The sequence below is a fragment of the Lithobates pipiens genome, unplaced genomic scaffold (assembly GCF_037356315.1).
Source record: "Lithobates pipiens isolate NorthernLeopardFrog02 unplaced genomic scaffold, aLitPip1_a1.2 Scaffold_3, whole genome shotgun sequence".
NCBI classification, from domain to species: domain Eukaryota; kingdom Metazoa; phylum Chordata; class Amphibia; order Anura; family Ranidae; genus Lithobates; species Lithobates pipiens.
In genome coordinates, this window is record NW_027507790.1 from 254,323,063 (window position 1) to 254,346,527 (window position 23,465).

General features: G+C 43.7%; 1 protein-coding gene across 2 annotated transcripts in view; it reads left to right on the forward strand.

Annotated features, from left to right (window-relative positions):
• ST8SIA5 (ST8 alpha-N-acetyl-neuraminide alpha-2,8-sialyltransferase 5) overlaps positions 1-23,465 on the forward strand; it is a 100,988-nt gene that overhangs the window by 42,894 nt on the left and 34,629 nt on the right. The window contains exon 2 of one of the 2 annotated variants that reach the window (XM_077463057.1): positions 1,729-1,836. The exons of the other annotated variant lie outside the window; for it this stretch is intronic. Within the exon in view, the coding sequence (XP_077319183.1) occupies positions 1,729-1,836 (108 nt within the window). The remainder of the gene's footprint in view (positions 1-1,728; positions 1,837-23,465) is intronic. 2 annotated transcript variants of the gene reach the window in all.

A 23,465-nucleotide genomic window follows, 5' to 3' on the forward strand; every position in this document is an offset into this window, starting at 1 on the left:
GCTGTAAAGGGGGCACTGTAATGTGAAGGGGGTCTGTAATGTGAAGGGGGTCTGTTATGTGATGGGAAACATAGGACATTAATATAAAGGGGTGACTATGCTGTAAAGGGGGCACTGTAATGTAAAGGGAGCTGTGATGTAAAGGGGGCATTGCCATGTGAAGGGGCACTGTAATGTAAAAAGTGGGCTGTGATGTAAAGGGGTCACTGTAATGTAAAGGGGGGCTGTGATGTAAAGGGGGTCTGTAATATGAAGGGAAACTGAGGATACTGATATAAAGGGGGACTGTGCTGTAAAGGGGGCACTGTAATGTCAAGCGCCACACCAGCGTCAAGGGGCTGTGATGTAAAAGGGGGCATTGTAATGTAAAGGGTTACTGTAATGTAAAAAGGGGGCTGTAATGTAAAGGGGACACTGTAATGTAAATGGGGGCTGTGATGTTAAGGGGCACTGTAATGTAAAGGGCCACTGTAATGTAAAAAAGGGGGCTGTGATGTAGAGGGGGCACTGTAATGTAAAGGGGATCTGTCATGTAAAGGGGGGTCTATCATGTAAAGGGGGTCTATCATGTAAAGGGGGCACTGTAATGTGGAGGGAAACGTAGGACACTAATATAAAGGGGGGACTATGCTGTAAAGGGGGCACTGTAATGTAAAGGGGAACTGTGTTCTAAAAAGGGGGCTGTGATGTAAAGGGGACATTGTCATGTGAAGGGGCACTGTAATGTAAAAAGTGGGCTGTGATGTAAAGGGCCACTGTAATGTAAAGGGGGTCTGTAATATGAAGAGAAACTGAGGACACTGATATAAAGGGGGGGGGGGCTGTGCTGTAAAGGGGGCACTGTAATGTAAAAATGTGGCTGTGATGTAAAGGGGGCACTGTAATGTAAAGGAGCACTGCAATGTAAAAAGGGGGCTGTAATGTAAAGGGGGCACTGTAATGTAAAGGGGGCGCTGTGATGTAAAGGGCCACTGTAATGTAAAAGAGGGCTGTGATGTGAAGGGGGCACTGTAATGTAAAGGGGGACTGTGATGTAAAGGGGGCTGTGATGTAAAGGGGGCATTGTAATGTAAAGGGGGCACTGTAATATGAAGGGGGGCTGTGATGTAAAGGGGGCACTGTAATGTAAAGGGGGGCTGTGATGAAAAGGGGTCACTGTAATGTAGAGGGCCACTGTAACGTAAAAAGGGGGCTGTGATGCAAAGGGGACACTGTAATGTAAACGGGGGCTGTGATGTAAAGGGAGGCACTGTAATATAAAGGGGGCTGTGATGTAATGGGGGGCACTGTAATGTAAAGGGGAGGCTGTGACGTGAAAGGAAACTGAGGACACTAATATAAACGTGGGACTGTGCTGTAAAGTGGGGCTGAGGACAGACTCTGAATAGCCCCTAAACCAACCCCCCTCCCCCCTCCAGTCAGTGGGAAAATGGGCTGCCATGAAGCCAGTCCCTGGTGCCAAAAAAGTTGGGGACTACAGTTTTAAGGCACATGGGACAGTATGAATGGACCCTATAAGAAAACAATACAGGTAATAAATACTAATAATTAAAAATCTGGTTATTTTGCTGCCCTGCCTTCCAGCCTCAGATTTGCAGGAACGTTGGGGATGGTTCTTATATACATGCTTACAATGATTGTCAAAATTCTGCTGTACATTTCCAATGTAAAAATAGTGCGATATGAGCCTAGAGGAGCGCATTGTAAATTGCCTGCTTTTCTTACTAGAGGCCTGCAGTTTAGCTGGCAGAGCGGAGAGGAGTTGGGAAATTGGACTAGGATCTTTAATTTCACGGATGACGGAGCAGTGAAGACGGGGAGTGACGCAAGCGGCAGGTACAGACTCACACAGAATAACAATGGATAGTAGAGCATAACAGACACAATGCATTCTGTCCCACAATGTCTGCTGTTCTTTCAGCACTGGCTTAAAGGGTCATTCCTCGCTTGCTGACAGTTCAGCCCATCCACACCATCACGCTGCAGTCATAAGCGATGCATGTTACATTGGTGCGATGCAGTGCCTGGGGTGGTGTGATTGGGCTCTAAGCCCTGGTTTACACTGGTGTGGCTTTGAAATCAGGCTACTTCGGTGCAATTTCAAAGCTGCAGATCAGTGCGATTTGCACCTCCGATTTCACTGCCGTTTGCAACTCCGTTTAGCCACTTAAGGTATGCCCTAAAGCAGTTTTACTGCTACATGGTGGCACCTCTGCGCCAGATCATGTATATATATATATAGTCCATCCGGCATTAATGGGTAGGGGGCATGCATGTCCTATCAGCGGGTACTGCGGTCTCAATGTCTGCCACCACCCAATCGATCATCCTGCAGAGAGACAGAACAACTGTCTGCCTATGTAAACAAGGCAGACAGCGTCATCACATCACCGTTCTGACAGGAGGGAAGGCCTGGATCCTGTGTTCTTGCAAAGCAGGGATATGAATCCATGTCTTCCCCTAGTAAAAGCACTTTCCCATGGTCGTAAAACACTGGTTAGGCTTGCAGTTAACCCTTTGATCGCCCTTGATGTTAACCCCTTCCCAGCCACTGTCATTAGTACAGTGGCAGTGCATATTTTTAGCACTGATCACTGTATTAGTGTCACTGGTCAAGTGTCAGAATGTCCGCCGTAATATCGCAGTCCTGCTATAAGTCGCTGATCATATTAGTAAAAGCTACTCCATAGTTTGTAGACGCTATAACCTTTGCGCAAACCAATCAATATATGATTATTGGGATTTATTTACCAAAAATATGTAGCTGAATATATATTGGCCTAAATCTATAAAGAAATATTTTTTTTTTCATTTTTTTAATTGGATATGTTTTATAGCAGAAAGTCAAAAAAAAAAAAATATATATATATATATTTTTGTTTATGGCGCAAAAAATAAAAACCAGAAGACTTGATCAAATACCACCCAAAGAAATCTCTATGTATCTCTATAAAGACATACATTTTATTTGGGTATACGATGCACAATTGTCAGTTAAAGTAGCGCACTGCTGTAAAAGAATGTAGTGCAGGAACTCTTTTCAAAGTCGCTGCGTCATGAATCGCGGCAGTTTGAATGGTCCTATTGATGGCAACGGGGTGCGACTTGTCATGGGACTTGGAACTGTCAAATCGCATGACAAATCGCAACGGTGTGGACTCTTTCTGCTGGATTTTTGTGTGCTTAGAAATTTGGATTGGTGGCTGCCCCATCTGAAAATGCTTATCGCATGCCTGTCTCTCTAAGGCTAGCCATGCATGGCTCATTTTCTCTCATTTAGAACAAGAGGTATCAGGTATCTGTGATTGCCTGAGTTCCGTACAATAGCGCTGCCGAACAGTGACTGCATCTGATAGAATCAGAGCTTTTTTTTTAGCGGAAAGGTGGGGGAACGCAGTTTGGCACCTTCAGCACTGAATGTATAGGATGAGAAGCAGTGCTGCCATGTGCTGGAGGATCTATTGTAAGTGGGGGGGATCTGATGTTGCGGGGTGGGGCTATTTCAGCTGAAGAGGTATTTTTTTGCAGGTAGGAGATTTATTGTTGGGGGGGGGGGGTATGTGACTGAGGGGTCAATTATTGCTCAGAGGGATCTACTGTTGAGGGATGGGGGTCTATTAATGCTGGCTACTGGAGGGTCTCTTGATATTGGCTGCTGGGAGGTCTGTTGTTGCACGGGGGGATCTATTGTTTCTTGGGGGGGGTATATTGTTACAGGGGTCTATTGTTGCTGGGGAGAGATTTATTGTTGCTGGGCAGGTATTTTGTTGGGGGGGGGATCGATTGTTGCTAGAGGGATCTGTTGTTGCAGGGGTGAATCTTTTGTTGCTTTTGGGTTTAATGTTGCAGCGGGTCTATTGTTGGGGCAGTCTACGGTTACTGGGGAAATCTATTTTTGCTAGTGGGGTCTATTGTTGCTAGGGGGTCTCTTGTCCCTTGGGGATATATTGTTGCTGGGGCAGTTGATTGCCGCTGCAGGAGATCTATTGTTGCTTCCAGGTATCTATTGTTGCTGGCTGCAAGGAGATTTATCAGCAAATTCCATACAAATTACTTAGCACCACAAATGATACTTGGTTCTGTATTCTCTAAAAGAGTTGGTACTGGGTGGTAGGTAGAGGGTGGAACCAAGGTACGGTGGTGGGGGACAGAGGTGAGGGGTGACCTAAAAGGGGGCAGTACCTGTACCTATTCCCTGAGAAAAAACAAAGCCCTGGGTAGGATGCAGTCACTGTTCAACCAATACTTTTCCATTGGCCACCCATGGCTCAAATTTGACCAGTTCACCAGGAATGAGAAGAGTATTAGTGATCGATTCACAATGCCAACATCCTAGGTATAAGACAAGAAACAATTCCCCTTGGGATTTTGACTTTACCGGCACTTAAATAAATGTACAATAGTATTGTAATAAAAAATATTTATTGATGATACATGATTACAAACAGGTAACGTGGAGTATACATTACAACAGCAACTCGAAATACAACTTATGCAAGCTGGTAAATTGCAATGGATATCCTTCACCCAACGCGTTTCAGAGTCTTAATTCAAGTACTCCTTCCTCAGGGCTATATAGGACATCAAATCTCTACAATATTAGTACAGAAGGTCAAAAGGCATTCATGCATATACATTGGGGTCAAATATGCATAGTTTAACATCTGAGACTTACAGTTGTTGGATATGTGCGGACACTCCATGTGAATTAAAACAACACACAACGTACACATCAGGGATTGCCGCCCCTCTCATCCCCAGCAGAACAATGTGAGTTCAATTGTATATAATATAAAGGCCAGTGTTTCAGATATCATAGTGTACCTCAAAAGATATCCCTTGTGTGTGAGAAACGTCTCCAGACCCAATGAGGCCCACAGATGGAGTCCTATAATAAAGCCTCGTACACACAATCGGATTTTCCGACGGGAATTGTGTGATGAAAGGCTGTTGACGGAAAATCCAACCGTTTGTACGCTCCATCGGACAATTGTTGTCGGATTTTCCACAGAAAAATGTTGGATAGTAGGCTTTAAAATTTTCCACCAACAAATGTGCGTTGTCGGATTTTTTGAGCGTGTGCACACAAGGACAAAAGTCCAAAGTACAAATACGCATGCTCAGAAGCAATGATGAGCCAGAAGCGGTCGGTCTTGTAAACTAGTGTTTGTAATGGAGAATTAACATTTGTGACGCGACAAATTATGAAATCTGGAAATGCAGCGCACAATTCTCTTCTTCTTTAATGGGATAATAATGAAGCTGCTTTGCTGGTGATCCCGATGGCGTTATTGCAAACAATTTTTTTTTCTAATGATATCAAGAATAATATTATTATGCTTGTTATTTATTTTTTTTGGTGCAAGTTACCACAACACCATTATCCCGTAGGTTTTAAGATCAAAGATACAACTATGTTGGTGTCCCTTGTTTTATTTTACATTGCATTTTTTAAAATGTAACTGACTACTCCCAAACTGTCATTTGAAGTAAAACACATAGCCAAGTATTGTTCTCCACAATTTTTTTATTGTGCATTAAAAAAATAAAAATAAAATATCTGATATCTGACATGATATCTGCCAATAGAATTTAAACAAAAAGTGCATTCTATGCATCCAAAAATCTAGAAAATATACCAAATCAAATCATTATTCAACCAAAAAATAAAATAAATTTGTGCTGCTTCTTAATATAGGGGCTCACCAATGCCAAGAGTTGGTGAAAGCAGGGGTCCGGCATCCGGAGATAATTCCGAAAATCATCTGGATTATTCTCCTGGAGCTCCCGCAGCAAAGGCATATGACATAATTAGTCACGATTTGTAAAGCAACCAATTTTTGGTCCAAGAAATCCTCCTCTTCCTGTTCCTGGACTGGACTTGGGTCAAAGCAATAACTCCAAGGCCAATAATAAATAGCACGTTATCTCCTCCGAATCTGCAACATGTCTGGTTGACGAGCGGCCGTTTAGAAACAAAAATGAAAAGAGCGAACTGAAAAAAGCAAAATGAAAAGCTCAAAATGAAAAGCGCAAATCAACACTCATCAAACTTCTACTAACACAAAATTAGCAGAAGGAGCCCAAAGGGTGGTGCTAAAGAGCTGAATAGCCACATAGCACATCACTGTAAAGAACGATAACAAGATAGACTCCATTTTGTTCAAGATTTTATGTTTTACTATGACAACTCTTAAATTCAAATATGAGTTTCAGTTGAAACTCACACATGTTTAAAGTGTTATCTATAGAAATGTTCTCGAGGTAATTTTTACATATATATTAAGACTGTCGAGTTTGACCTAGCTCAGGCTTGCGTTTGTTTTAGATAAGATAACGACATCTGTTCAAGAATACATATATTTTGTAGTAAAAATGATGTGAATTTTGGCACATGGCACCAGCTAATAAGTAAAATATTGACTGAAGCTATTTCTTCTGTATACGTGTAACACTTCAGAAACTCCTTCCTTGTTATCCCAAGACTGCATAAAAGTGCAATTTTCGCCTTGTTTCAGCAGATATCTATAAAGTGAATGAATGCACACCTGTTTCCTGTGTCACTTATTGATATCTCTGGGCCTGGGGGTCTACGGAAGTCTTCCTGCATTACCTGAACCTATCTGGGTGGTCCTAGAAGCTGAATTTCCCTACAATCACTACGTTTGTGTTTGTTGGCTGACAATACCTTGCCCTTTGTATGCAAGACAAATTCCTGGCCAACGCCCTTCAGACAAAAGTCTGAGGTTTTGTCTGCGGAAAATCTGATCGTGTGTATGAGCCTTTGAAATGCAATAATAGGTAGCCTATTTATGGGCAGAATATGAATGCAGCTCATCCACACCTATATATACATTGTATAAAACTGTATTATAAGATATAGCGCATATCTTAGGGCTGGTAGCTCAGTAGTAGAGAGGTACTGTTATGTAGTGTTGTATATATGGGAGGCACTAGAAATGTAAAAATATGTGTATAGATGAACCCACTCACAGTTTTATACAATGTATATATAGGTGTGGGTGAGCTGCATTCATATCCTGCCCATAAATAGGCTACTCATTATTGCATCCTAATTATAGGACTCCATCTGTGGACCTCAGTGGGTCTGGAGACATTTCTCACACACAAGGGATTTCCTTTGAGGTATGACATCTGAAACATTGGCCTTTTGTCAGAAACCATGAAATCAAGCTGAGACAAAAGTACAGTTAAATCGCACTTGTTTAATAATAAAAGTAAAAAGAACAAACATAGTCAAAACATAGCCAAAGTTCAGTAACCGGAACGGATAGTCAGCCAAGCCAGAAGTCAGGGATCAATGAAGTGGAACAGCAAGCAGGATCTGGAGCCAGAAGGGATGTCAGCAAAGCAAGTCTTGAACAGGATCGCAGGAGAAAGTTTCTGTGATGTTGACCAAGGCGAAGGCAGAGATCCTCTGCACTGGATGGCTTAAGTAGGCAGGACTGACAAGCAGGATATCATCAACAGGTGAGTAACTGTGGAGAGAGATACGAGCTGGCAATTAGCCGACAGCTGAGCGGCCAGCTCAGAGAAGGAAGGGCTGAGCCCAGCCCTGACACCTTTATATTATATACAATTGAACTCACATTGGTTTGCTGGGGATGAGAGGGGTAGCAATCCCTGATGTGTACATTGTGTGTTTTAATTCACATGGAGCGTCCGCACATATCCTACTATAACTCTCAGATGTTAAACTATGCATATTTGAACCCAATGTATATGCATGAATGCCTTTTGACCTTCTGTACTTATATTGTAGAGATTTGATGTCTTACATACCCTGTGGAAGGAGAACTTGAATTAGGACGCTGAAACGCGTTGGATGCAGGATATTTGTTGCAATTTACCAGCTTGCATAAGTTGGATTTTGAGTTGCTGTTGTAATGTATACTCCACGTTACATGTTTTTAATCATGTATAACTAATCTTTTTTTTTTTTTTTACAATACTACTGTACATTCAATTAAGTGCCGGTAAAGTCCAAATCCCAAGGGGAATTGTTTCTAGTTCAGCAAAAATAGCCCACAATTTGAGCCCTACGGCCAGTTTAACCTTCTGGTATCAATACTTTGAGATATTGACCCTGAAGTAGTATAGTAAAGTCAAATAAAGTTTACCATAACAGCCAGGCAACAAGTATTTTCACAGAAATGGCAGCACCACAACTCCTCCCATGAAATGATATATTAGGAAGCCAACTGATAATTCAACAACAGCTTCCACCTACAAGTGAAATCTTAGGTTTTTTTTGGACTGGAATGACCCTTTATTGCAAGCTGTGCCACAATTCTCAGCATGCACTGCCAGCTAAGCTAAAGGCTCTTGCTCAGCCTGTGTAGCTGTGCCCATGGTTTTTCTAAGCTTTGTTTAGTACTTCTGGATGCAGCATGGGCACCACGTACAGTACCTATTGTCTGTGGTTAACTAAAATCAAATCTGTCACCCCAATAGGGCAACATTACTTAATCCCCCCCCCCCATTTCTATCACTATGCATTATGTTTCTGTACTGGAAATGTCATATTATGCAATGTTTGTTCGTAATATCATTTGATATATATTAAACAAGATGAGACTTTTACTGTATATTGATGATCTTCATAGCAACTTTGTAATGCTGAAATTAGAAAACTAATTATGAAAGCTCACCCTCCCTTGTTCCCTAATCTGAGCTACAACCACACACTTAAGTGCCCCCTTTACTCTCTGTAAAGATTGCAGCCTCCTCCAGTGTTTACAGCCTACGGTATGTGCCAAAATTGGACTTAATAGGATCATACTCCGAGCATTTGTTCTATAGGTGTAGGTGTATAGGTGTTCTGTAGGTGTACGGCCTCATTTACAAAAGATTTTGCATGAAAAAGGGCTATAATCCTCAGAGGAGGTCCCCGCAGTCAGCAAGAGCCCTCAGAGGAGGTCCCCGCAGTCAGCAAGAGCCCTCAGAGGAGGTCCTCGCAGTCAGCAAGAGTCCTCAGAGAAGGTCCCCGCAGTCAGCAAGAGCCATCAGAGCAGGTCCCCCCAGTCAACAAGAGTCCTCAGAGGAGGTTCCTGCAGTCAGCAAGAGTCCTCAGAGGAGGTTCCCGCAGTCAGCAACAGCCCTCAGAGAAGGTCCCCGCAGTCAGCAACAGCCCTCAGAGAAGGTCCCCGCAGTCAGCAACAGCCCTCAGAGAAGGTCCCCGCAGTCAGCAAGACCCCTTTAGAGGAGGTCCCTGCAGTCAGCAAGAGTCCTCAGAGGAGGTCCCCGTAGCCAGCAAGAGCCATCAGAGCAGGTCCCCTCAGTCAGCAAGAGCCCTCAGAGGAGATCCCCGCAGTCAGCAAGAGCCCTCAGAGGAGATCCCCGCAGTCAGTAAGATCCCTAAGAGGAGGTCCCTACAGTTAGCAAGAGCCCTCAGAGGAGGTCCCCACAGTCGGTAAGATCCCTCAGAGGAGGTCCCTGCAGTCAGCAAGAGCCCTCTGAGGATGTCCCCGCCATCAACAAGAGATAAGTAAACACCAGCTTGGGTGGAGGTGTTTGAGGATACATGCTTAGATTAGTTTAGATCAGGAGTCTCCAAACTTTTAAACAAAGGGCCAGTTTACTTTCCTTCCGAGTTTTGAGGACTGTTGCCAATGGGAGTATAAAATGGCTCGGGCTTGGAGTTGAGTGGGGAGTAAAAAAAATGACATTGGTCATGTACCCTGTTTCCCCTAAAATAAGACCTAGCGTGATTGTCGGTGTTGGCTGCAATATAAGTCCTACCACCCAAATAAGCCCTACTCTGTTTCCTCAAAAATAAGCCCTACCCTGAAAAGAAGACCTACAAGGACTTTAACTAGGGCTTATTTGGGGGTAGGGCTTTTATTGCAGCTATCACCGACAATCACACTAGGTCTTATTTTAGGGGAAACAGGGTAGGAGGATGAATGGTACACCATCATGGGTATCAGTGGAAGAAAAAGTGCCTGATTGTTGATATCGGAGGGAGGAATAGTTCCCTGTCATTGGTGTCAGACTGGGTTCACAAAGGACTGGCTGCGGTTTTCAGTCCGGTGTCCTGTGCGTTTGTGTTCACCGATTTAGGTGCAAATTTTTCCCTGAATTCGCACCTGAACCGACCCAAAAACATAAAGGACCATTTTCAAATTTGCACTGCAGCTGCCCGGGAAATGTGTGAACTGTCTCCATTGAAAGCCGGTGAAATGGATGCCGTGTAAAATGCACCCAATTCGCATTTCGCATATATGTGAACCCAACCTAAATGTAAGGAATAGTGCCATCATTGGTGTCAGTGGAAGGAGATGGTCCCCACCCATCTCCATACCACTGCAGGGCGGAAGCGACATCAAAACGTCACTTCCGCCCAATAATTTTTTTCAAATGACATAATTTTTTTTACATTTTTTTATTGCATTTTAGTGTGAATATGAGATCTGAGGTCTTTTTGACCCCAGATCTCATATGTAAGAGGTCCTGTCATGCCTTTTTTCTATTACAAGGGATGTTTACATTCCTTGTAATAGGAATAAAAGTGACAGAATTTTGAAAAGAACAGTGTAAAAATAACAGGTAAAATAATTATTTTTTTTTAAACGCGCCCCATCCCATTGCGCTTGCGCCCAGAAGCGAGTGCATACATAAGTAGCTCCCGCATCTGAAAATGGTGTCCAAACCACACATGTGTGGTATTACCATGATCGTTGGAGCGAGAGCAAAAATACTAGCCCTAGACCTCCTCTGTAACTCAAAACATGCAACCTGTAGAATTTTTAAAACGTCGCATATGGAGATTTTTAAGGGTAAAGGTTTGTCGCCATTCCAAGTTTGTCGCCATTCCAACTTTGAAGCATGACATGTTGGGTATCAATTTTCTCGTTGTAACATTATCTTTTACAATATCAAAATGTAATTTTTTATTCTCCAGGGTGTTAGAAAAACAAATATATAATATTTGGGGGTTCTAAGTCATTTTCTAGAAAAAAAAATTATTTTAACAAGTTTGATAAATAGGCCCGGTGCTTAAGTGGTTAGGAGCCTGTCAAACTCTAATGCCCTGTACACACGGTTGGACTTTCCGACGGAAAACGTGCGATCGAAGCTTGTTGTCGTAAAATCCGATCACGTGTGGGCTCCATCTCTGACACGCAAAGTTTGAGAGCTGCATCTAAAATTTTCCGACAACAAAATCCGATGTTCAAATTCCGATCCTGTGTAGACAATTCCGACGGACAAACTGTGTTCAGAATAAATTACGCATGCTCAGAATAAATTACGAGACGAAAGCTATTGGCTACTGGCCTGTTTATAGTCCCGTCGTACGTGTTCTACATCACCTCGTTCTGAACGATCGGATTTTCCGACAACTTTGTGCAACCGTGTGTATGCAAGACAAGTTTGGGCCAAAATCCAACGGAAAAAAAAATCTGATGGATTTTCTCATCGGAATGTCCGAACGTGTGTACAGGGCATAAAACAAGCTGAAATAAGCAAAAAAATTTGATTTTTTTTTTAGTTTTTTATTTGTAATAAACTTGCAAAGATTTTAAACAAACTTCTTTCACGTTGTCATTATGGGGTATTGTTTGTAGAATTTTGAGGAAGATAATTGAATCCATTTTGGAATAAGGCCATAACATAACAAAATGTGGAAAAAGTGAAGCATTGTGAATACTTTTCGGATGCACTGTATGCAGCAGACTTTGGAGCCGTCGTCCTCATCTCAGATTCACTACCTAGGTTTACTACTTATTGGCTTTACTACCTATGGAGACATTGGCTCCTATATATAGAACTGTAGTCCGGAATTTTGAATAAGCGCATATTTGTGTTCTGTTTTATCTTTTTTTCTACTGCATGGCAGAATTCGTAGTTGCTGTGTAAGTAATTATATGAGACAAGATCACTGTAGGCTGGAAGGGGGGCAGCACATGGCCGAGGTAGCTGCACACAGACTCTCTGTAATGTGGATTGGGGAAGGAGGGGGGGTTGGAAAATGTAGGGAAGTACGCGCAGAGGTCATTAAGCAGATCGTCCCAACCGTGACAACATCATCTGGCAGTCATGCCGCAGGTTCTGGAATCTGGCTGCGAGTTCACTGTGCTGGAAACTCGGTGGCAGCTGAACGCTGAGCCCCCAGAATTATATAATCCTCTGACAGATCAGCTCTGTCTCCTTCTGCTAGCCTGTGCTGAACCGAGCTGCCCCCCCGTGTGCGCCGGTACCCCGGGCACTGCCAGCAGAAGTGGGGCTCACTCTAATCTGCAGCCGCTGCTCACATGCTGTTGTCTGCCCCACTGCATATGAAGGGAAAAGTCAAGACAAATTTACCAAATTTTATCATACGTAAGCTTTAGGAATAGCTGATGACTTGTGGGGGCTTTTTGTGTTCGAAAGGGCATTGTTTGACATAAAATCGAAAGATCCCCCATGAGATTGTGGTTTACCATGATCCCATAGCTGGCTTGTGACACAAGGACTCCATTGAGTGTTTGGGAACATGCTATCTATTTCAGGCAGTGTGGTCTGAGCCAGGCCCGGACTGGGGCAGAAAATAGGCCCGGGCATTCTAAGCTGAGCAGCCTATTTAAAAAAAAAAAAATTACAAATAATGACAATGGGTTTCTCAATGTATTTTAATTATATTTAGCCTGCTTCAGTCACTGTAACTTGTCCATCATTTGGAATTATGTAAATATATGATAATAAATGATAGAATGAATGCAATATATGAGGTGAAACATCTTTTAACTGCTTGATGCCCGCCCACCATCAAAAAATGATGGCGAGGCGGTGCAGCTCTCGTTCTGGGACGCCGCAGCCAGGCTGTGTTGCTAGGACACGGTGTAACCCCGATCTCTGTAAAGAGCCACGTCCGCGGCTCTAAGGCCCCATTCAAACCTGAATATAGCATTTTATAGGCAGAAAAATCGCACGATTTTACAGCGATTTTGCTGCATTTTTACTGTGATTTTGCTGCGTTTTTTGCTGCAATTTTGTGCAGGGCAAAAGGTCACCGATGTAAAAAGAAGAAAAACAAAAAAGGGTGCAGAACTTGTTTGAGTTTCAGGCGTTCGGCTTCAGGCAACATGGAGTGGAGATGTGAACCATCTCCATTGAGAATAATAGATTTTTTCCCCTCCATCGTTTTGTAGCTTCAGGCTTCAAGCTACAAAACACTCAGGTGTGAACGGGGACTTAACCATGTGATCAGCTGTGTTCAGTCACAGCTGGTCACATGTAAACAAGGAGATGCCGGCAATCGGCTCTCCTCGCCTCACACTGACAGAGTGTGAGGATAGGAGAGCCAATCAGTGGCATCTCCTCACATCGGGACATCTAGGGATGTAATCAGTGCCCTGATTACAATAAATAAATACAGTGTCACAAAACAGCGCCCACCATTGCCAGCATACAGTGCCCACCAGTGGCAGTAATCAGTGCCCACCACTGCCCACAAGTGCCACCAATCAGTGCCCATTAGCAATGCCAGTCAGTGCTGGCAATCAGTGCCGCCTATCAGTGCTGCCCATCACTGCTGTCGATCAATGCCCATCAGTGCCACCCATCAATGCCTATCAGTGCCCATCTGTACCCTCTATTCGTGCCGCCTATCCGTGTCCACCAGTGCCACCCAACAGTGCCCATCAGTCCCACCTATCAGTGCTCATCAGTGCCACATATTTGTGCCGCATATTCGTGCATCCTCATCAGTGCCACCTCATCAGCACCAACTCATCAGTGCTCAACAGTTCAGCCTATCTGTGCCCATCAGTGCTGCCTCATCAGCGCACATCAGTGAAGGCAAAAAATCACTTTACTGACAGAAAAAATGAAAAAACATTTTTTTTTCAACATTTTTGGTCTTTTTTTTTGTGAAAAAAAAAAAAACAGCAGTGATTAAATACCACCAAAAGAAAGCTCTATTTGTGTGAATGAAATGATAAAATATTTGTTTGGGTACAGTGTTGCACGACCGCACAATTGTCATTCAAAGTGCGACAGCGCTGAAAGCTGTAAAAATGGCCTGGGCAGGAGGGGGATGTAAGTGCCTGGTAGGCAAGTAGTTAAAGAGGAAGTAAACCCTGATGGGTTTTACTTACTCTTTGTTTCCCTTCAAAGGTAAAGCATATTGGGCTACTATGCACTGCATAGTAGCCCATTATGTGTCACTTAAATGTCAAAGGAGCCTGCAATGTCACCGCCGTCCCCTCTTCCACAGAGCACCCATCTTCTTTCTGGGTTTTGTGGCTCTGGCGGTGAGATTGGCCAGAGCCGCAATGACGTCACTCCCATGCATGCGCACGGGAGCTGCCACTAATGGCATATCACCGTTAGCAGCAGCATGCACAGTGCGGTGCCTGTCTTTTTGCAAATATCTCCTAAACCGTGTAGGTTTAGGAGATATTTCTTGGACCTACAGGTAGGCCTTAATCTAGGCTTACCTGTAGGTCAAAGTAGTCTGTAAGGGTTTACAAGAACTTTAATGAACAATTCAATACAATAACAAAAAGCAAAATATATTAAATTTTTTGGCATATTTTTTTTTATATTCAAAATCACAGAACAAAATAACTGCACTAAGGATTCAGCAAGTTTCGAAGAAGTTCACTGGTTTCTGCAACTCTGTCAATGACATCATCAGAATCAAGGTTCATTAGTAAATCCTTTTCGATTGCCATCAGCATCAAAGAGCTCAAATGCTCTTGAGATACAGAACTTCTTAGATGGGTTTTAATAAAACTTCAACATGGAGAAACTTCTTTCACAGGCGACTTGAGTAAAAGATATTTGTAGGCTAAACCAATGAAATTATAGGCATCAGTTAACAAATTATAGAGCTACAGAATCTTATAGCAGCAAATAGTTCTTCCATGCCATGATTTGTTGACCAGTTCTGTTTCTGTTAATTTGCCTTCCTGGTTTTCCATAGATACAGTACATCTTCCACAATACTAAATTCAAATACTAATCGTTTGCTGAGTTCTTCCATTGCTGGTGCCTGAAGTTCAGATTTTTTTTATATCAGAAAAGCTGTTTGGCTCCAAGCAAGCTAAGTCGGCATAGAGCAGTGATGGCGAACCTTGGCACCCCAGATGTTTTGGAACTACATTTCCCATGATGCTCATGCACTTTGCAATGTAGTTGATCATCATGGGAAATGTAGTTCTAAAACATCTGGGGTGCCAAGGTTCTCCATCACTGGCATAGAGAGTCCCACAGGAGAGAAAGCGGCGATTCCTGCTCTCTGCGACCGTATCCAAGATTACAATGTGCACGCGTATTTGAAACAGCATCAGAAACTACTACATCGTCAACAGTCTCATCAGCCATTTGCCTTCTTTTTCTTATTTTTTTTTTAGGCAAAGTTGTCTGTACTTCTAGGTTATGGAAGAGCCCTGGGGCCATCATAAAAAAAAATACAGAATTATGAGTTTGAAAATAAAAATGTAATTATTTATTTATTAACAGAATTCTGAGTTTAATTATTTTTTTTTACAAAATTCTGAGTTTGAATGTCAGAATTCTGAGATTTAAAAGTCAGAATTCTGACTTTCAAACTCTGAATTCTGAGATTGAAAGTCAGAATTGTAAGTTTTAAAAAAAAATTCTTTAGAATTCTGAGATTAAAAGTCAGAATTCTGAGATTAATGTCGTGTACACATGAGCGGATTTGGATGGTTGGATGGTTTTTCCGACGGAATTCCGCAGAACTTTCGACCATCAAGAACACTGACGTACAACACTACGATGAGCAGAGAAAATAAATGAAGTTCAATGTTTCCGAGCATGCGTCAAATTGTTTCCGAGCATGCGTAGGAATTTTGTGCATTGAAATTTGTACAGATGATCGGAATTTCCGATTGGAGCTTTTTCCGACCGAAAAATTGAGAACCTGCTCTCAATCTTTTTCTGGCCAAATTTCCGCCAGCAAAAGTTCGATGGAGCATACACACAATCGCATTTTCAGACCAAAAGCGCTCATCCCACTTTTGCTGGCAGAATTTCCGATGGCGTGTAAGGTGGATTAAAGTCAGAATTCTGAGATTCAAAGTCAGAATTCCGAGATTTAAAGTCAGAATTCTGAGATTTAAAGTCAGAATTCCAAGATTCAAAGTCAGAATTCCAAGATTCAGAGTCAGAATTCTGAGTTTCAGAGTCAGAATTCTGAGTTTCAAAGTCAGAATTCTGAGTTTCAAAGTCAGAATTCCGAGATTCAAAGTCAGAATTCTGAGTTTATAAATATAGTGTTCTCTATTAGTTTAATTTAATTAATATGTAGTAACACCCACAGACCATCATTCTTCAGACATACATGTCTTCTCTGTATGGTAACATTCTTCTTGAATCTTGTCATTTGCACACTTAACAAACTTATCAGCAGTCATTTGCATGGAATCAAAATCTCGTGGAATTGTTTTAAGTTTTTCAAAAGTTCCCTGTACCATTTGAATAGCTTTTGAGATATCCATCTGAGTTGTTTGCAGATTATTGGACAATGGTGTTGTCAATTGAAATATTCTCCGAAAAATTTGAGCTGTAAGAATGGTTTCATATTTGAGTAAGTATTCTGCATAAGATTTTGCTCTAACACGCACCTCAGGTTTCGATGAGACGCTGTCTTCGATTCTGCTCAAAGTTTACAGTAGTCTAAGAAACAAAGCAGAATCAGTATTTGAAAATTCCCCAAACGCTTTTCTTAGAGCAGCATCATTTGACCACCAACGCGTTTCCCCAATTACTGAAATTCTTCGATGGTGAGGGTCCTGGCTAACTTGTTCCCAGGTATTCATGCGTTGGTAAGAATCACGAATAAAGACAGCAATGTCATTCAACAAACTGACCAGTGATGCACTTTCAACTACCACCTTTGTTGTATCTGCAAGTACTAAATTCAGAATGTCTGCATAGCACCAGATGTGAATTTGCCCTGGGGATTCAGTTGACAGCCAGGAAGAGAGACCATTGTATTGGCCTTGCATATTTGCTGCTCCATCCGTTGAATTGCCAATGTAATTTGTAATGTTAAGTTTGCATGATTTTAAGACTTCCATTAGCAACCTAACCGCTTGCTGACCGGCTCACGCTGATATACGTCGGCAAAAGGAAGGGCACATACAGGCATATTAATGCGCTCTCTGCGTGCTCCGTGAGTGTGATCGCGGGTCCCGCGGACTCGATGTCTGCGGGGATACCCGCGATCGTCTCACAGAGAGGAAGAACGGGGAAATGCTAATGTAAACAAGCATTTCCCCATTCTGCCTAATGACACTGTCACTGATCTCTGCTCCCTGTAATCGGGAGCGGTGATCAGTGTCGTGACACATGTAGCCCACCCTCCCTCCCCAGTTAGAATCACTCCCTAGGACACACTTAACCCCTACAGTGCCACCTAGTGGTTAACCCCTTCACTGCCCATCACATTTACACAGTAATCAATGCATTTTTAATTGCACTGATCGCTGTATAATGTGAATGGCCCCAAAATAGCGCCAAAAGTGTCTGATCTGTCCGCCATAATGTCACAGTCACGATAAAAATAGCTGATCACTGCCATTACTAGTAAAAAAAAAATATTAATAAAAATGCCATAAACCATCCCCTATTTTGTAGATGCTATAACTTTTGCGCAAACCAATCAATAAATGCTTATTGTGATTTTTTTGACAAAAATATGTAGAAGAATACGTATCGGCCTAAACTGAGGAAAATTTTTTTTATATATATTTTTGGGGATATTTATTATAGCAAAAAGTAAAAAATGATGCGTTTTTTTCTAAATTGTCGCTAGTTTTTTGTTTATAGCCCAAAAAATAAAAACCGCAGAGGTGATCAAATACCACCAAAAGAAAGCTCTATTTTTGGGGAAAAAGGGATGTCAATTTAGTTTGGGAGCAATTGCCAGTTAAAGCGTCGCAGTGGCGAATCGCAAAAAGTGCTCTGGTCTTTTGCCAGCCAAATGGTCCGGGGCTGAAATGGCTAAAAAGGTTTTTCCCTGTTAAAGATTCACATTCAACAACTGCAAGAAGCTTTTCATTGATACAGTCAGTCACATGGCGAACAATTATGGAGCATTGATCTTTTGAAGTGATGTTTTGAGTTGTATCAATCTAAATTGAAAACATCCCGGCTTCTCTAACTTCTTTTGAGATATTTTCCAGGATAAGCATCCGAATAGCTTGTATTACTTTGTTAACAGTTGTTTTTGAGAGCAAGGTTATCAAACATCCTCTTCCTTTTCCTCCAGAAGACTGCAATTTCTTGCTGTTTTCATTACATTTGTTTACATGATCTGACAAATGTCATACTTGCTGACAAGAAGAATGTCCATCAACGCAGCCTTATCAGTGTCCATTGCAGCCTTGCCCCAGTGTCCATTTTAGCCTTGTCAGTGCAGCCTTGCCCCAGTGCAGCCTTGCCCCAAGTGTCCATTGCAGCCTTGTCAGTGCAGCCTTGCCCCAGTGCAGCCTTGCCCCAAGTGTCCATTGCAGCCTTGTCAGTTCAGCCTTGCCCCAGTGCAGCCTTACCCCAAGTGTCCATTGCAGCCTTGTCAGTTCAGCCTTGCCCCAGTGCAGCCTTACCCCAAGTGTCCATTGCAGCCTTGTCAGTGAAGCCTTGCCCCAGTGCAGCCTTGCCCCAAGTGTCCATTGCAGCCTTGTCAGTGCAGCCTTGCCCCAGTGCAGCCTTGCCCCAAGTGTCCATTGCAGCCTTGTCAGTGCAGCCTTGCCCCAGTGCAGCCTTACCCCAAGTGTCCATTGCAGCCTTGTCAGTGCAGCCTTGCCCCAGTGCAGCCTTGCCCCAAGTGTCCATTGCAGCCTTGTCAGTTCAGCCTTGCCCCAGTGCAGCCTTACCCCAAGTGTCCATTGCAGCCTTGTCAGTGCAGCCTTGCCCCAGTGCAGCCTTGCCCCAAGTGTCCATTGCAGCCTTGTCAGTGCAGCCTTGCCCCAGTGCAGCCTTGCCCCAAGTGTCCATTGCAGCCTTGTCAGTGCAGCCTTGCCCCAGTGCAGCCTTACCCCAAGTGTCCATTGCAGCCTTGTCAGTGCAGCCTTGCCCCAAGTCTCCATTGCAGCCTTGTCAGTGCAGCCTTGCCCCAGTGCAGGCTTGCCCCAAGTGTCCAGTGCAGCCTTGCCCCAAGTGTCCAGTGCAGCCTTGTCAGTGCAGTCTTGCCCCAGTGCAGCCTTGCCCCAAGTGTCCATTGCAGCCTTGTCAGTGCAGCCTTGCCCCAGTGCAGCCTTGCCCCAGTGCAGCCTTGCCCCAGTGTCTATTGCAGCCTTGTCATTGCAGTCTTGGATGAATTTAAAATTGGTGCCACCGAGACTGGACAGAGCGGAGCGAGCACCACCGAGATCGCCGCAGAAACTTGCCGGATCGGTTGCAGGGACTGGGCGGAGCTGAGATACACATAGCCGAGTGTACTCTGCCTTTCTCGACTCCACTCACAGTCACGCCCAGTCCCACCCTATGATGGACATAACACGGGTCCAATGGCGGGACTGAGCGTGACTGTGAGCGAAGCCGAGAAGAGCCGAGTACACTCAGCTATGTGTATCTCGGCGATCGCTCCACTCCGCTAACACACACCCACAATTTCCCCCTGATTTTAAGGGGAAAAAGGTGCGTGTTATACAGCAATAATTACGGTACATCCGCCGCAGTTGCACTGCGGCAGAACGGCACGGCTAGGCGAAATGACGTTATGCCCTGTGACCACTAGGGGGCGCGTGTTGTGTAATTGGCCAAGAAGTCTATGACTAGGAATCTCCTTGCCTCTGCTATCTGTCTATGTCACATACAGTATCTATCTAATGAGATCAAGGTGATAAGGATAGCTTTTCTCTAGTCAAAACACTCCATGAGTTGGAGAACACTGCTTTTTGGCTATGTCACATACCCATCTCAGGGGCCCTAGATGATAAGGGTGACCTTTCTCAAGTCCAAACCCTCCATAGGTTGGAGAACTCTGCTTTCTGGTTATGTCATATACCCATCTCAGGAGCCCTAGATGATAAGGATGTCCTTTCTCAAGTCCAAACACTCCCTGGGTTGGAGAACTCTGCTTTCCGGCTATGCCACATACCCATCTCAGGAGCCCTAGATGATAAGGGTGGCCTTTCTCCAGTCCAAACACTCCCTGGGTGGGAGAACTCTGCTTTTTGGCTATGTCATGTACCCATCTCAGGAGCCTTAGATGATAAGGATGGCCTTTCTCCAGTCCAAACGCTCCATAGGTTGGAGATCTCTGCTTTATGGCTATATCACATACCCATATCCCAGGAGCCCTAGACGATGAGGATGGCATTTCTCCAGTCCAAACACTCCCTGGTTTGGAGAACTTTGCTTTATGGCTATGTAATGTACCCATCTGAGGAGCCCTAAATAATAAGAATGGTCTTTCTCCAGTGCAAACACCTCCTGGGTTGGAGAACTCTGCTCTCTGTCACATACAGTACCTGTTAAATCCCTCCCCTCAATGTTTCAATGGATGTGATGCAACAGGCACTTTACAACATATGTTTGGGTGCCAACACCCACTGTTTGGATGCCAAGCTGCTGGTACTGCCCCCCCCCCCCCATCTTGGTCCTCTTCAGCAGGCAGGCTGCTGCAATGATGCTCTGAAACAATCCCCCTGGGTCGCCCACTGGTGGCCAGTCCTTTAGCCTCCTGGGAGATGTGATGTGGGTCAGGGCCACAAAATAAATATATAGTAATACTGCTTGGGGAGGGAGTGTTACTGGTAAAGTTCCCTTACCCTTTAAAGCAGCAAAAAATAAGATAAAATGAATAGCCCGCTGAAAGATAAAACATCAAAACTATTTTTTTTAGCAATATTAAGCTTTAATCCATAAATTTCCGCAGCAGTACTTTTTTTGGGACACTGGATGTCCTCAGTCTAATGGCCAGCATCATTCAACCACTTCCTCTGTGCCCAGGTTGTCATGGACCTGCACCAGCCTGTGACTGGACAGTGAAAGGAAAAGCAGCACAGTGAGTTCACTGCTCTGTCACTCTGCTCTCTCTACTTATCAGCATGCTTCATTCCAGCACATGAACTGATTGGCTCCTTATGTTGCTTCTTCCTCTCACTCCAGCCCTGCTGTACAGGAACAGAATCAGTTTAGTAGAGACCAGTCGAATTTTGATCCGTTTATGGGCAATGAAGGGGAAATTGCATATTACTTATTTCCATAGTTAAAGTTGTCTAATTCTAAACCTGGTTAAGGAGCTGTATACAAGGACAAAGTCTGGTTACTCATACCAAAGGAATGTGTGATTGCAAACTGACCAAGTCCTTAAAATGTCATATTATTGCTAGCAAAGGGAGTTTGCTTGGGGGGTTGCCCATTCCTTACACCCACGTCTATATATTACAGTTATGACTTGGAACGTTCAGGCCGCGTACACACGCGGGGACTGTTCGGCCAACTTTGTCCGCTGAACAGTGTTTCGGCGGACAGTCCGCTCGTGTGTGGGCGTTCAGCGGACAGTTTCAGCGAACAGTCCGCTGAACAAGGTTTTTCGGAATTTCCGAAAAACTGTCCGCTGAAACCTTGTTTCAGCGAACAGTTCCCTCGTGTGTAGGCTTGTTCGACAAACTAAGTTCCGCGCATGCTCAGAAAGGATTTACACGCCGAAAGTTATAATGCAGTGTATAGGACGTCGTATTTTTCGTCCCGTCGTACGTGCCGTTCACGTCATCGCGCACGGTTTCAGCAAACTGTTCGTACGTCGTGTGTGGCCATGTCCGTCCATGCTAATTTTGAGCGGACTGTTTGCCGAAACTGTTTGACGGACAAAGTTGGCCGAACAGTCCCCGCGTGTGTACGCGGCCTCAGTCTCGTCCCAATCTACCAGTCGACTTCCATACAACCACCCTGTCCAGTTTTCCCTGCTCCATCAACGCTATGGGCTGCTTTAGCCACTTGCCGACCAGCCGCTGCAGTTTTCCTGCGGCAGAATGACACGGCTGGGCAAAACTACGTTATGTTACATCGCTTTTCCCTGTGGCCACTCGGGGCGCATGATGACCACCAGGCTCCCGTGATCTCTCATGAGACACCGAGAACCGGGATCTGTGTGTGTAAACACACAGATCCCGGTTCTCTGAGGGGAGAAAAGACAGATTGTGTGTTCATACAAAGTATGAACACACGATCTGTCATCTCCCCTAGACAGTCCCCTCCCACCTTCAGTTAGAACAAAGAGAGGGAACACACTTAACCCTTTGATCTCCCCTAGTTTTAACCCCTTCCCTGCCAGTAAAATTTTTACAGTAATCGGTGCATTTTTATAGCACTGATCGCTGTATAAATGCCAGTGGTCCCAAAAATGTGTCAAAAGTGTCCGCCATAATGTCACAGTCCTGATAAAAATCGCAGATCGCCGCCATTTATAGTAAAAAAAAAAAAAAAATGCTATAAATCCATCTCCTATTTTGTAGACGCTATAACTTTTGTGCAAACCAATCAATATACGCTCATTGCCATTTTATTACTAAAAATATGTAGAAGAATACATATTGGCCTAAACTGAGAAAAAAATTGCTTACAAAAAAAAAATAAAAAATGGGGATATTTATTATAGCAAAAAGTACAAAATATAGGTTGTTTTTTTTCAAAATTGTCGCTCTTTTTTTGTTTATAGTGCAAAACATTAAAACCGCAGATGATCAAATACCACCAAAAGAAAGCTTTATTTGTGGGAAAAAAAAGGATGTCAATTTTGTTTGGGTGCAGCACCGCACGACAGCACACTTGTCAGTTAAAACGACGCAGTTGCGATTTGCAAAAAATGGCCTGGTCGTTCAGCAGCCAAATCTTCCGGGGCTGAAGTGGTTAATCATTACAGTGTTGCATTCATTTATGCATTTTCTGTTTGCTTACAATATAACTGTACTGTCTGCCCTCATGTTGTAAAGCGCTGTGCAAACTGTTGGAGCTATATACGTAAATCCTGTATGATAGTAATAATAATAATATAGTCTAAATCAGTACATGGACTCTGCCAGTATACACAGGGGGTCCTGAATGACGTGAGCAGGGGGGTTAAGTGATCCGTGTCAGGTTCAATTTGTACTTCCTGCTCCTTTGAAACTGTATCTCCTGTGCACAGCTGAAGGGAGCAGATTACTACATAACCTGTCATTGATAGTTAGGTGTCGCTAATCACCAAACCCCCCCCCACCCCTCCATCTCCGCAGTGTCAGGACTGGGGTCTGGGCAGGGGCGGACTGACCATTAAGCCATTCGGGCACTGCCCGAGGCCCCCCGGGCCACTAGGGGGCCCCATCAGGGTTTCCAGCCTCAGTTAAACCAGGGATAATATGTAAAAATCTATGTTTTTTTTTACATCTGCCTCTGAAATGTCCCTTGCCGACATCCTATTGGTCTAAAAATCCAGAGATTATAGCTGCCCCACCTCTTCAGTACCTTCTCAGCCAATAGAAACATATCTGTGTATACTGTGTGTA